This window comes from Diceros bicornis, chromosome 14, assembly GCF_020826845.1.
Source record: "Diceros bicornis minor isolate mBicDic1 chromosome 14, mDicBic1.mat.cur, whole genome shotgun sequence".
In the NCBI taxonomy this organism is placed as follows: Eukaryota; Metazoa; Chordata; class Mammalia; order Perissodactyla; family Rhinocerotidae; genus Diceros; species Diceros bicornis.
The window spans coordinates 18610378-18625902 of NC_080753.1; the positions used below are offsets into that span (position 1 = coordinate 18610378).

The 15525-nt window shown below is 33.8% G+C and overlaps 1 protein-coding gene across 1 annotated transcript in view; it reads right to left on the minus strand.

Annotated features, from left to right (window-relative positions):
* Positions 1–1680: 1680 nt before the first annotated feature.
* CD2AP (CD2 associated protein) overlaps positions 1681–15525 on the minus strand; it is a 141346-nt gene continuing 127501 nt past the window's right edge. The window contains exons 15-18 of the mRNA XM_058554194.1: positions 15174–15275; positions 13937–14118; positions 9979–10042; positions 1681–4615 (exon numbers count right to left, since the gene is read on the minus strand). Coding sequence (XP_058410177.1) covers positions 4574–4615; positions 9979–10042; positions 13937–14118; positions 15174–15275 — 390 coding nt within the window. The 3' untranslated portion in view covers positions 1681–4573. The remainder of the gene's footprint in view (positions 4616–9978; positions 10043–13936; positions 14119–15173; positions 15276–15525) is intronic.

The window sequence follows — 15525 nt, forward strand, 5'->3', positions numbered from 1 at the left end:
CTAGGAATATTTCTAAAAATACACTACAGAATGAAATGATAACAAGTGAGTTCCTTTATTAAAAACTTAAGTTACTCAGTGCACTTAAAATATAGTTTTACTTTTAATAACTTTATTCACACTATTTTCTAGGAACTGAAATGTAGCTAATAAAAAACACTTGGAACCTGATAGGAAAGAATACCACCCAATAGTTGCAAAATGAAAACCACAACACCTTCTGTGACAGAAAAAATCATTGGTTCTATACAAAAAATACTGATATCTAATTTCTAAATTTAGTTTCCTTATATACAACAAGCATATTCACAACAAAGGTGTTAGTGGTAAAAGCAAAGCAATAATGGTTAGGATTCAGAAAAAAGTTAAAACACCCAGACCCAGTCTAGGCTCTTAAATCTTAATTAGCAAATAATAAAGCCTAATAGATCCATCTGAGTTAAATTGCTTTCTGCTTTTATTTCCTAGAATAGGACTAAATCTGCAAATTGTATCTTCAGACAAAACCATCTGCAAGGGTTGGATTAGACAATCTCTAATGTCCCTTCAAACACTAAAATTCTATAATTCAAAACTTTACCATCATGTGCCTGCAAGGTTTAATTTATGCCCAGTGTTTACAAAGGCCAATAAGAAACAAACAGAAGTTTTCAAACTAATTTTTTTTTTAACTTAAATGACTTGTCATACATTTTCCATATTGCTTCATAGTGGTGTCATTCCTTTTCTGACTCAAATCTTCCACTGGCGTTCTAGAAAACCTAGAGTCGTGTATGTGGCATATTTTCAGCAAGAGCACATGAGCCCTGATGTCTTCCTGACTCTATCTTGTTCTCTGTATTTATACCAGGACTTCCAGTTGTGGGTTCAGAAACCCAACAAGTTTAGGAGCAAGTTTATGCTTAAGGAATCAAGCAATGGTTGGGTAGCTGGGGCTCAGGAATGACTGTAATCAGTTTTAAAATCCTTCTGGATTCTGTTTCTGTCTCTTTGCACTCTATTAAAAGTTTGGTTGTTTCAAATCAGCTTTTTCCAGATGACAGAAAAATATAACTGTGGAGAGGTCCCACACTGAGATTAGCTCTTTTTCTTTTAAATTTTTAAAATCTCAGTCTCTGAGTCAACAACTCCAGTTGGCAAAGTACTCTCCCTTGGGCCCATCACTGGGTGGGCAGGGAGGTGGAATCTGTAAGATGGTAGCAGCTCCATTCTGAATATAACACAAATGAAGGGAGCATCTCCCCACAAGCAAGGGATGCTGTATTCAAAAACAGAGGGAGAGGAAGTACTACGCCTCCTTTCTCTCAATCTTATCCATCTAATTTACATCATATCCATCATTGTAAAATGCTTTTGAGAAGAGTAAAATAGCAGCTTCCATTTTTAAAAAAAAAATTACTCTATGCCAAGCACTCAATAAGGTACTTGATATAAATCATTTCAAATTCTCCCAATAATCCTGTGGGGTAGAAATGATCATCTCATATATGGTTTCAGGTGAAAATACACACTCACAAAGGTTCAGTAAATGTCAAACAGGTCTAGAACTCTTAATACTTTCATTTTACTATTTACATTGTTTCTTTTATTTGGAAAACTCAAAGTAATATCATTTTCATCATACTCTGCATTAAGCATATGCTGAAGTTAATGAAAATAACCAATAAAGACTGACACAACTGGCAATACTATTCTTTATTATTAATTTTTCTTTTTGAGGGAGAAGCATGCTTTTTTTACAGCACCTGTAAACAAGTCAGTGAAGTATACTATTTTGAGTTTCCCCACATATATATATTTTATTATTATTATTTTTTTGGAATGTTAGAATACCACAAACCAACTGCATTACATAATAGCTATTGAAGGCAAGTCAGGCTAAAACAAGGGTAAAATTTTATGGCTAAAAATATTCATAGCAGCAACTTTTAAAAGATGATTTTATTAAATCAAGTCATTGCACTTGGTCATTTTATTGCTACAGCAAAACAAGGCCATTAAATTTTTAACACTTCTCATTTCTGATTTTAACTGATTGTCTCATTCTGTTCATACATTTCAAGTTTAAATGCAAGCATAAAATGTTTACTAACAAATCTAGAGAGAGCACTTGGGGTTTCTTTTCTTTGATCACAGTAAGAAGCATAAAAAAGAGAAAATCCTTTATTACACCAGGCCTATTCTCTCTTCCTACCTTCAGACTTAAATTTTGTAAAGAGGTAACAGCTTTAGAGTAAGACTGAAGCTTAGTGGTCACACACACGCACACAAACACAATACTCTTAACGTTGAAATACAATTAGGAAAATTAGTAATATTATGTGTTTCAAAGAATACCAAACTTGAACAATACATTCACTGATAATGTGGCAATGACAGATTCCATGCCGTTCACCTCTAGTGTGTCATTTATACTCACTCATAGAACAAAATAATGATTTACTTCCAAGTAAAGGCTATTATTACATACTATTTTGTGATATGAACTTTATGAATAGGAATTAATAAAATTCCCATATCAAGAGCAAATACTGGTAAATTGCTAGATTAAAGTAATCATTCTTCCCTTTGAGTTTGAGTTTGTTTGGTTTTCTTTACTATTTGGTCAAGGGCAGAAAAACAGAGACACATTATTTACTTTTCTATTCTGACTGAGAAGTATACAAGCAAATACTTGAAATGTATTTCAGTACTCATGACCATCTTGATTTCACGCAAGAGTGAGAAAATAACCAACAAAAACTTTAAGAATAGCGTGAAATCTGTTGGAAACTTCCCCCACCCCATTATTAGGGTGAGGAGGGGTCACTTAATAGAGTTTCCGGTCAGAAAGCAGGAAGATGATTTCAGGGATACACTGTTTTTATTTCCACCTAAGGACTTTCATTAAAAGAAAATAAGCTCTAATTTATTTAACAAGAAGGAAGGCATTCATTTGAAAGTCATTTAAAAACATTAGAACAGGAGTAAACAATTTTGTTCAGTAGCGACCTCATCAGAAAAGCTCAAGGACTTTAAAGAGTTAAAATGTACATACTCAATGCACAGATTTAATGTAAGTTGTGAATTTAACATTAAGTAATTATATACTGGAGTTTCTATTATCTTCTACTTAAGTTCTCTTTTATTTGAAACAACATGACAAAATTTCATTAACACAAGATTTTAGTATTATAAGATTAAAACAAAGGAAAAATATTGGTTTGGTGGTTTAAAAATAACGAAATGGAAGCATGACAGATGGTACTCAAAATCTGCAAGTCATTTGCTATAATAGAGCTTAAAATGTATTTTTTTTGCAAATAAAAAAAATTCTACTTTTAATATAAACCCACGTTTTGAGATGTATTATCTATAGACATAACATTTTAAAACATTCAACTATTCCTAAGCGACTCTGAAGAAACTGCTAATTCATCCATTTTGTAAAAATGCATTTTGAATATGGTCAACTATATTTGGTTTTAAATAAGCTGTAATGTTACATTTTATGATATACTAACACTCTTTATAAAGCTGGTACCTAAATGACAGCCCAAAATACCTCCACCAGTTAGTTTGGTCTATTAGGTAAATTACACATTGTAAAAACCTGAGTTATTTACATGATGATAACTTGTGCAAGTATGAAACCTCACAATGAAGTTCTGAAAGTTTTGAGTTTTGTTTTCCTAACATCTCCATTATTAAAAATCAAAAGAAGGGGCACAAAATCATGAAATAAAGTAATATTTGAGCCTGTAAAATTAAGCAGACAAGTACAGCAATAAGGCTGGTGTTTGCATATTATATGTGCTGTAGTTTCTAGGCACAACAAGTTAAGGGTTAAATTGACATTTTTAGTTCCTTAGGCCTAATGAATTTAAAATATAGCTCATATTTTCCCAAATATATTTAATAATACATTTTAACTGAATTCCTTTTATGAATCCTATAGTGCAAGCAATATAAAATATTTTAAAAGTCAAAGAAATTATTTTGATTATTTCACTAGTTATTACTATATGCATGGGTGAGTAATCTCATTTATAGCTAGGAAACTCCTATTTCATCACTCAGAGTATAAACAGCACTGCAAACAAACAGGCACAACAGTGTAATCCTGGGTAAGAAGCTAACGGTAAAAAATATATATATACAAAGTTTATATCCCTTATGTATTATGGGAAAAGTAGTGACTATAGTTACTATAAAGCTAATCTGTCCCTCTCAAATAGTATATTTTACAGATTATTTGTAGAGATATCACCATATTTATAACATAGATCTCTTTAAAAATAATACTACAAGTTTCAATAAAAAAACTATTGTGAACTTTCTTTCCTTTGTATACAGATTCAGTAGTATTTCTGAGCAAACTAAAAAAAAAAGTTTGCAATCCCAGCACATAATAAGGCCTCATTTTTTTCATATTGGCAAAACAAAATATATAAAAAAAATCACCTTCCCCCTACTTTTCTATAGATATTATAGTTCATATATTTATCACGACATCAGCAGTTGTTATTTTTAAGTAATAAGTCAGCTGAAGTTCATAGTGTTGCTTCTGAATCCCTGGAACATTAAGAACACTTCAAGAAGACAAGACTGCTTTTTTCAGCTTCTCTATTTCCACCTAAAATACAAAACATAAACTGAGCAACAGATAAAATATGTTTTCTACTTAAGTTCTCTTTTATTTGAAACATGACAAAATTTTATTAACACAAGATTTTAGTATTATAAGATTAAAACTTAAAGGAAGAATATTGGTTTGGTGGTTTAAAATAACAAAATGGAAGCATATAGACTGCACTCAAAATCTGTAAAGTTTCTTTAGTAAAGTTTCTTCAGTGAAGTTTATTTTATCCTATGCCATTACGATCTGATCATACTTTCAAGCCTCCAGATTTTGATTTCCATCCTAAACTCTAATTTCCAATGGTGTAATAAATATATGAAAAGTTCAACAGAAGAAAACGTCACAATGCAAGTTCCTAAATAGCAGGTGACAACAAGAAAAAGGCAACTATAGTTGTTTCATTCAGAACAATGTTAAGTAATGTGAGCATTTCAAAGACCTGCAAGAAAATCAGCCCTACAGAGAACAAGAGAACCCTTGAAACCAAATTAAGAAATGTACACATACCTGTAATTAAGCAAAGGGGACGGTACAGAACAATAAAAATAATAATAAAGGACCAGTTCAGTTCTGTTTTTCACTTACCTCCTATACGATATTGAGAAATCACTTCATCTCACTTGGTCTCAATTTTCTCATCATAAACATTATGTTTCTAGATTAAATTATCTTTAAAGCCCAGGAATATATTTAAGATTTAGCCAATGTGTTGGAAATACTTCCACCTTTATGCAGAAGGCATCCTTCACTTAACAGAAATTCGCAATTTAAGAGACTTAGGGGGCCAGCCCCGTGGCGTAGCAGTTAAGTGCGCACGCTCTGCTGCTGGTGGCCCAGGTTCAGATCCCGGGTGCACACCAACGCACCGCTTGCCAGGCCACGCTGTGGCGGCATCCCATATAAAGTGGAGGAAGATGGGCACGGATGTTAGCCCAGGGCCAATCTTCCTCAGCAAAAAGAGGAGGACTGGCAGGGATGTTAGCTCAGAGCTGATCTTCCTCACCAAAAAAAAAAAAAAGAAACTTAGGAATATTCATTAAACATTCACAATAACTGCAAAGAGTTATTTAATTTTGACACTTTACAAATACCAAAGTTGAGGCTCAAAGAGATTAAATACCATGCCAATGGTTCCACACCAGCAAGTGGCAAAGAACTTGTATTGGTAACGTCTAAGCTCTAAAGCCCACAGTTTTTATACTCCTTCCCAATTATATAATATTTGGATCATCTTTGACCTTTCACTGCACGGGGAAATATTTAGGCCTTACCTTCTCCTGATAGCATCATCCCTCTCCCCAACAATGCATACAAATAATACATGCTATGGCTAACCTCTGACAGTTCATTATTAAATGATGAGCATTGTGCCACAGTCAAAAAGTATAATTTCAATATGCTCACAATCTCCTAAGGGATTCTCTAACCATTCAAGAATGGTTTGGGTTTTTTTTGTTTTTTTTTTTTTTTATAATTTTATTTATTTATTTTTCCCCCAAAGCCCCAGTAGATAGTTGTATGTCACAGTTGCACATCCTTCTAGTTGCTGTATGTGGGACACGGCCTCAGCATGGCCGGAGAAGCAGTGCGTCGGTGCGCGCCCAGGATCCAAAACCAGGCCGCCAGCAGCAGAGCGCGCGCACTTAACAGCTAAGCCACGGGGCCAGCCCAAGAATGGTTTGTTAATTTCAGGATCTTTTCTGATATTACTCTTCAACTAATATGATTATTAGGTAAACATTTTAGCAGCACTGGTTTGGGACAAGTCTCAGTCTTTACCCTGGATTGAGACAAAATACCTTCAATCTTCAGCCTAATGTGCTATTACTGTCTCTATTCCAAAGATCATTAACCAACTGTACCTTTTTTTGTGTGTATGTGAGGAAGATTAGCCCTGAGCAACATCTGTTGCCAATCCTCCTCTTTTTGCTGAGGAAGACTGGCCCTGGGCTGACATCCGTGCTCATCCTCCTCTACTTTATATGGGACACCACCACAGCATAGCTTGATGAGCAGTGCGTCAGTCCACGCCCAGGATCCAAATCTGTGAACCCCGGGCCGCCAAAGCGGAGCGCATGAACTTAACTGCTACACCACTGGGCCAGCCCCTCAACCGTACCAATTTTAATGGGAGAGAATGCATAGAAAACAGTAAGAAAAAACACTGGTGGAAGACGGAGCAAGGAGTGGGAAGAATAACCCTGCATGTAGCCAGTAATACTCCTTACAGACTGCTATTTGTCACATAAATTTAGGTATCAGGCAAATATTTATATGGCTAGAGTTTCTCTTCCAGTACATTTATGTTCATTGTTCATCTATAGTTCTTTTTATCACTCTTCAGTATAATTTAATGCCATATATGGTTAACTTTATAGTAGTTCAAAGTACTACTTTTAATCTTTGGGGAAATACAATTTCTCCTTTAAACATATGATCCTAAAACTCTAATGCCTTATTAAGTGTGTTTTTACAATACAAGGGTCAAACATTCCCCATTAGGAAAAAAAAATTTATAATATAAGTCAGTGAGAGGCTAAGTAACAGCTGCTTTTGCCGGAAAAATTGAATCAAATGAAATTCTTCAAAAAAGGAACAATTCATTTGACTCATAATTTTTACGATAAACTAAATTATATATACAGTCATGTACCATATAATGACATTTCAGTCAATGCCAGATCACATGAGAGTGGTCCCAAAGATTAGTACCATAGAGCCTAGGTATGTAGTAGGCTATACCATCTAGGTTTGTGTAAGCACACTCTATAATGTTTGCACAAGGACAAAAATCACCTAACGACCCATTTCTCAGAACAACACCCACGTTGTTAAGTGATGCATGACTGTACAAATTTAACTGTATTAGTTCCTCTTGCTTACATTGTATGAATATAAATGTATATGTATAAAATTAAGGTAGGAAAGTCAAGCATTTTTTTTTTAATTTCTCAATTTCTACCATATTACACACTGGGAATTTAAGACATTTATTTTAATATGTATCCTCTAACATTTATTAATTCAACAAAAATTTATTAGCCATCTAATATGCATATAGCACTGTGCAAGGAGCTATGGGCAAAGACAAAACAGACACAGATCCCACCTCCAACACTCTTACAGTCTAGAAGATGGGCAAAATAAGTATATAATGTAACAGTGATAAGACAGAAAATTATTTATTCATCTCTTACAAAACTAAAGGACATGAATTTGGGAGAAGACAAAATTACTTTTAATCAGAAGAAGACTGGGTACCAACTTAATGAAGGTGATTGTTAGAACTGGGCCTTGAGAATCTGTAGAACTTGGGCATGAGAACATGAGACAAAAGGAAAATCCAGGAAAACACAGTAAGAGTAAAAATTCAGACAAATTAACTCTAAGAGACAATTGAGGATCAGCAAGCGAGGAAAGAAAGATAAACTAGGACCAGGACTTAAAAGAACTCATATGGCAAGTCAAGAAGTTTGAAGTTTATTCAGCAAGTAATAGAAAGCTTTTGAAAGTACTAAGCGAGGAAAGATTAGTTTGAGATAAGAATGAGAGAAATTTAAGCAAGCTAAACAGAAGATAAAGAGCATAAGAAAAGGACAGAAATAGTGGGAATAAAGAGACAAAGGTTAGGGAGTAAATCTAATAGGCCTGAAAGTGAATGGAATTAGAAGAGAACAGAAATACCATGTCTGCATAACTAGAAGGGCAATGAAACCATCAACAGAAACAGAAAATCAGAAGAACAGAAAAGGAAGATAAATTTAATAGGGGACATGCTAAGCCTGAGTTCACAGTGGAACATCCAGGGAGACTAATAGCTAGAGACACAGGATAGAAGCTGGCAAATGAACCAAAGAGTGAATGCAGAGAGAGGAGGGCCAAGGATAGTACTGAAGGAATATCTCTCAGGTTACAAGAAAGGAAGAAGACAGAGAGAAGTTAGAGACAGAAGAATGCAGGATCACATAAACAAAGACAAACCTCTGAAAAGGCGGCAGTGGTAAAAATGTGAAATGCTGTAGGAACTGAAGAGGCACTGGAGCTGTCATTAGTAAACCTAAAGGCAAGGGTTTAAGCACTGAATTAAAGGTGAAGAATAAGAGACTAGAAATGTATGCTGTTTTTGGTTTGCAATAAATGAACCCCAAATGAAAAGAAAAAACCACAGTAGATCAAGAGGGCAGTTGGACCTGAAAGGAGGCTTTTCTTCGTTTTCTGAATATGGCAAGAAATTGAGTATTTTCTTGGAAAGAAGAGCAAGTGCCAATACAGGAGACGCGTCAGATCTAACAGTAAAAATGGAGTTTTGATAATTTACCAAATACCTTCACATATATTATCTCAACAACTAAAGCTAAAGAAGATTAAGTGACTTCCTCAGGTTCAAACAACATAACCTAATCCCTAAAAGCAAAGGTTCTGAAGCCTGGCTGCTACTGTTAAAAATTTCAGCTCCACTGCTGATGTAACCATTCTAAACCATCCTAGTTTCCTCACCCTTAAAATAGGAACAACAATCCTTACAAGTTGTTACGTGTGTCCAATGAGATAATGTACAGAAAGTGCTAAGCTTAATTGACACACAATTTAGAACTAAAAGTCACCAATGTAAATCGGAAGAGGAACTCAAGTTTTTTAACTGCAAGTCCCATGTTCTCTCTTTTTCACAGTACTGACAAAAAAAAACCTGGGTAAGTAATGAGGCAGGTAAAAATAGGGAGGAGTATGAAATACTTAAATACAGAATGGGAACAGCCTCTGAAAAAAGGCAGGACACACTTTCTCCGAGATATGCAGAAAAGAAAAACACAAATGAAGAACAAATGAAAAAAATTAAGAAAGATAAAGAAAATAAGTAAAATTGTCAATCATCAGCAAAGAGTAAAGATGATGACATTAGAAAGTAAACTCTCAGTGAAAAGTCCAAGCCAGCAAATTTACAGCCATCCTATTACCACCACAATCACAACAAGCCCTGCCGCCAGGCGAAAAAAAAGAAAAAAGTTTCCTCGAGAAGAAAAGAGAACTAAAGCTCAAGAAAGAAGCAGTGTTAAGTGTAAAAGAGCTAGAACTAGACGCTCTTAAGAGGCAAGAACCATGTTTGTTTTATTCATGAATGTATACCTTGTGCCTCATGCATTGCCTATGATAGTGCTCAAAAAATATTTGCTGAATGAATGAACGGAATGTCTGACAGGGAGTCAACAAGAGATTAATTAAATGGCTACCAAGCAGCAGAGAGTATCAAACTGAAGTAAGACAGTATAATCTGTAGTGGAACCGATCAACCAGTTGGGTTGGAAAAAACATGTCTAGTTTATGCTAACTACAATCTCAATGCTGGAGAAATGAATTACCTCTAGATTACTTCTCATTGCCTTCTCTTCTTCCAAATCTTTTCGCAGTTTTTCCAGTTCTTTCCTAAAAAATAAAGTATTTACTACTGTTAGTCTTTCAATTAAACAATACATTTGACTAATATCAACAGAAGCTATGTTGTCTGACATTCCAGAACATGGCGAAAACTTTCTAAAGGAAATAGCCATGTTGATTAAGAAAAATACCAAATTCTCTAGTTGGAATGGTTCAATATGACAGTTAAAAACTCAGCAAAACCATGGCAAACCTATCTGAGATAAAGAAATTTTTAAGTGAATACCAAGTAGCTCATGATAAAATAAAGAAATAATCACTGGCTTTCAGAAGCAATTTTCCATATTCAGTTATCATGCATTTCCCAGGCTGGACACTCCAGAGCCCAAACAATTTGGTAAACTAAATGTCAAAATATGTCACAGTACAAAGCAAATTAGCTTATTCAATAGAATAACCTGGACTTTACATTTCTTTTTCTCTATTTTTTTAAGTTAAATATTACACTAAAATCCAAAAACCAAACCAATAAACAAAAAACTTCAGCCAACAATTCCTCCTTCTTAACTCATGTTTTCATTTTTCTGTGTTTCCTTCTATCTTTTTATATAGTCATTTTTCTCTCCATAAGTAAGTATATATTCTACATTGTCTTTTCACAAAGTATTTTAAAACATTTCCATGCTGCTAAAATTATAATAGTTCCGATAACGGTTGTTTGGTATTCAAACATTCAGGTTTTTTGTTTGTTTGGGGGAACAGAAGGAATGAGACAAACAGGCATTTACTTAACATCATGAATACATCAATATATCATACTTCTAAATCAAAAAGTAGGGACATTTTCGGTCTCTTACCATATACTAGGAAAATTCTCTTCAAAGAGCACTGCAGAAATAATAGCCTCAGAACTCATGAAAACTCTCATGAAGAAAGAATACATGAGAAAGGAAGGAAGTTTTAAATTATAGAGTTTCAAAACTAATTTCTTCCATGGTTTTAATGATTAGAAAACGATTTCTCTATATTCGGAGTAAATTTTCTACTGTTTTCTACTGACTATAATTTTTATAATAATAATTAACTGAAATTTACCTACAGTTTATTTTGGGATGTGATATAAAATGTGCTTCTAAGCTAATTAACTTCATATTGCCATGAGGTTATCACTAAATTAAATAATGCTTCCTTTTTTCAATTATTGTATTATTCTGAGTTTATTATAAATTTAATTTATATCTAAATTAGGATCTATTCATAGAATATTTATCCTGCTCTATTTATATAATAGTGTTACATTATTCTAATTATTTGCTTTTTGATCTGATAATTTAGTACTAGTCTCACATTTTTATTGCTATTTTTAAAACACACAAATATAAAAATTTTATGTGTTTTCTTTTTACAAGAATCGGATCAAACCATACATCTCGCTCTATAGTTTTTCTATTCATGAAATAGATTACTGATGTCTCTGCCAATCTTTCCAAATGTTAATCTCCTTCAATTTTTTAATGACTTGTTCTATGCATTTTAGGTGTTAATACTGAAGGCACAAAGACTATTTATATATTTGTAAACTATAAAGATATAACAATATAAAGCAAAAACCTAAGAACTCCAAGTCAGCTTAAGAAATAAAATATTACCAATACCTCTGATACCCAAAGTGACCCTCCCTCCTCAATCCCATTTTCTCCCTCTCCTTCACAGTATTATTCCTTTTCTTTTCTTTCTAATTTTACCACATATACAAATATATCTTGAAACAATATACTGTTTCGTTTTGTATGCTTTTCAACTTTATTGTAAATGACATAATACTACATGCATGTCTATGACTTGCTTTCCCTGCCCCCAACGTTTTTTAGATTAATTCATGTTGACATAGGTAGCCACAATTCATTTATTTTTATTGCTGTATACTGTATAGTATTTCTCTGTATCAATATACCCGTATATATTTATCCATTCTCCCGTGATGTTCTTCTTTTTCAGATTTAAAAAACTGCTATCCATTTCATTTTCCCAGAGGAACTCAAGACTTTGAAAATACTCTTCGGGAAGACTTCTAAAATATTCCATATATATGTTTTCAAATATATATAAATCATAAGTATTTTATTCATCCTACAATTATTCATCCTACAATTAATTTAAGAGCACCTACAGGCAATCTGTATAAGTAATTACTAGTTCATTAAAAATAGCATACTTTGTATTAAAAATGTACAATGTCAGGGCTGGCCAGGTGGCGTAGCGGTTAAGTTTGCATGCTCCACTTCGGCGGCCCAGGGTTCGCAGGTTTGGATCCCAGGCGTGCACCGACGCACCGCTTGTCAAGCCATGCTGTGGCGGCATCCCATATAAAGTGGAGGAAGATGGGCACGGATGTTAGCCCAGGGCCAGTCTTCCTCAGCAAAGGGAGGACGATTGGCATCAGATGTTAGCTCAGGGCTAATCTTCCTCACAAAACAAAAAGTAAAATGTCAAAATCAATAAATCACCCAAGTTCTCCAAGCGGTAAACGGGTGGTGCTTCTTTAAATAAATATTTACTGGACGAATGAACTTAGCTTATAATATGCATACTGTGAAAAAATTTCCAGACTCAAAACAGATAAACTGAAGGCTTCCAGAAAGACCCATCATCTATCAAATTACACTCTCTCAATATATGATATATATATGCATAATATATTTTTTTAAGTAGTCATTCAAGATAGATTTTGTTTCTAAGACATGTCTGTAAAAGTGCTCTGCAAACTACAAAGACATCATATTGTTAATCTCAATACTGTTTTTAATAAAGAATCCAATGTCAACTGAGAATTGGGGGAGAAATTGTAATTCAAGCTCAGAGGTAACATGGTCTCCTGGCACTGACTTTTATACCAGATTCCATATTCAATGAAATACTTTTAGAGGCTACAGGGGAAGGTGAGATATAGGAAGAGCACCTGAACACTCACCTTCAGTTCAGTTAGACTGATATGTGATTTGTTTTACCTACTGGGCTTTTGCAGAATTATGTCTAAAATGTTAAGTCTTAAAATTCAAATAATAATGGTTATAGAGATCTCTAAACCAACAGAAGATATGGGTTTGAGTTCTACCTCTGCCATTTAAGAGCTGTATGATCTTAGGTAAACAACTGTACCTGTCTGAACTTTTATCTCTTCATTTAAAAGAAGGGAGGGGGGCTACAGTAGGTAATTTTTTTAATTTTTAGCTCTAGCAAGTCCTTAACTTCCACTTACAGTATGTCTCACCAAACACCATTATCAAAAACTTCCAGAGTTAAGAGAAGGGTCTTAGAGATCACCTATTCCAACCCATTTGTTTTATAAATATCCAACTCAACTCCAGCAGAAACAGTGATCAAAGTCCTCTGAGAAGTAAACTAAATACAGTCATTAGTCGCTTAATGACAGGGATACATTCTGTGAAATGTGTCATTAGGCGATTTCATCATTGTCAGAACAAAGTATACTTACACAGACCTAGATGGTATGGCCTACTACATAGCTAGGCTACATGGTCCTAATCTTATGGGACCACCATCGTATATGCAATCCGCTGTTGACTGAAACGTCGTTATATGATGCATGACTGTATATATATAGATACACCCCAGATCTAAAATACAATATGGCTTTTCCTAATATTTTTAAGACTAATTAACCCCTGTGTTTGACCAGAAGATTTCTAGCCTTAAATTATAGGTACATACATACCTCTTCTATAACTGGGCTACTGGGACAAGTTTTCTAATGCAATTTTTTTGTCAAGGGGAGAGAAGCACTATTAGTGAAAATTTCTTTGAAAACATACTTGCTCATACCAGAAACTTGACAGACTACATCTTTACTTCATATGATTTGGAAGAATTCTTTACACATGTGTTAAGCAATACTCAAAAAAGAAAACAAGAGCTACTTACCCATGATCCTTTTTCAGTGCTTCTACAGTGCACAGCAACTCAATAATCTGAGCTCTAAGTTCATCCAGGGAATTTTTTTTCCCATCATCTGATTCTACTTTAGCTTTGATTTCTAATGAAGTTACAAAAGCAGCCATATTTGGTTTAGAAGCACTTGAAGGTGTTGAAAGGTACACAGATGGCTGAAAACATAATGAACAGAAAATTTTCTGATTTTATTTACATTTAATATTATATCTAACTTCAACAGATTATAGCATGGAGATAAAGTAATACTTCAAGAGAAATATAAATTTGGAAATTCAAAAAGCAGTTTAATGCTCACAACCAGAAAAACCACCAAACAACCAAAGAATAAACTTGCAATCAGTAGGGGATTTTGTGAGAAATGACAAGGGCTTTATTTAAAAAAAAAAAAAAGAAAAGAAAATACTCAGTAGATTTCTCTAATGAATGGTGTGTCTAGTGGAGCATCTAGAAGCAAGAATATATCAGCATTATTAAGGTGTTGTTTTGATCCTCCATATTAAACAGTTATCATTTAGAATATCCAAAGAGCTTCACTTGAAAGTAATTATGAAGAATTTAGTAAGTCCATGGAAGATGCATTAAAATGAATCCATAGCCTGACACTCTTACTATTTCACTAAAATAACAGCAAGTAAAATTTCAATAGAGTGCTGAGAGAATCAGATTAAGTGTATCTGATAAACAGGGATAGCAGTCAAATGCCCTAGAATGAATTTGAGGAAGAAACATGACCTTCTTAAATGTAAGATGTATGTCAACTGTGGTAATACTATCTTAAAAACGGCAAGAATTTAAAGAGTCTTAACACCATGTAACAGATGGAAGAATCCATGTATTCTGCCATTCATTCCAGTATATATTCAGTGATTATGGTGCCAAGCACCAAGCTAGGTAAGGAGTACACAAGTGATAGCTTCTGACCTAAAGAGTGTATGTTTAACGGGAAAATGCAACAGATGTATAGATATACGCCTTAAAAATATGCAACATGTAACATTTATACTACTCATTTAAAATAATGTAAGCTCTTTTAAAAAAAGATCTACAGAGAACAGTATGACAAGTTTAACAACTCAATTTTTTAGCAGCAGTTATTTTATTTCTTGGCAGAAAAAATAATTCTTAAAGGACACTTTAAATTCCACAATTTAGATTTTCACAAAGAATGGTACAAATCATACAAATCTTAGATCACAGTGCACCTCACCTTTGGAGAGTAGCATGAATCCCTTTTAAATTCAGATGGCTTTAAGTTGGCACTATCGTCTTCTTTTGATAACTTCAAGATTTTTTCTGGGCTTTGAGTTGGCTAAATGATTTTTAAAAATCAAGAAAACACAAAACACCAAAGAAGGAGAAGGTAGTAAGCATTTGGATAATAAAATAACTTTTATCACTGTTTTCACAAGCTACTGTTCCAAATATTCCATTATTGTTATCAGGATGTTACATAATTTCAAATTGAATAACACACTTGCATATCTTGAGGGCAAAAGCAGCTTGCCTCTTAGCAACAAAATTTTTTTCTACTTAGGTAATTTAAAAGCACTATAGTTCTT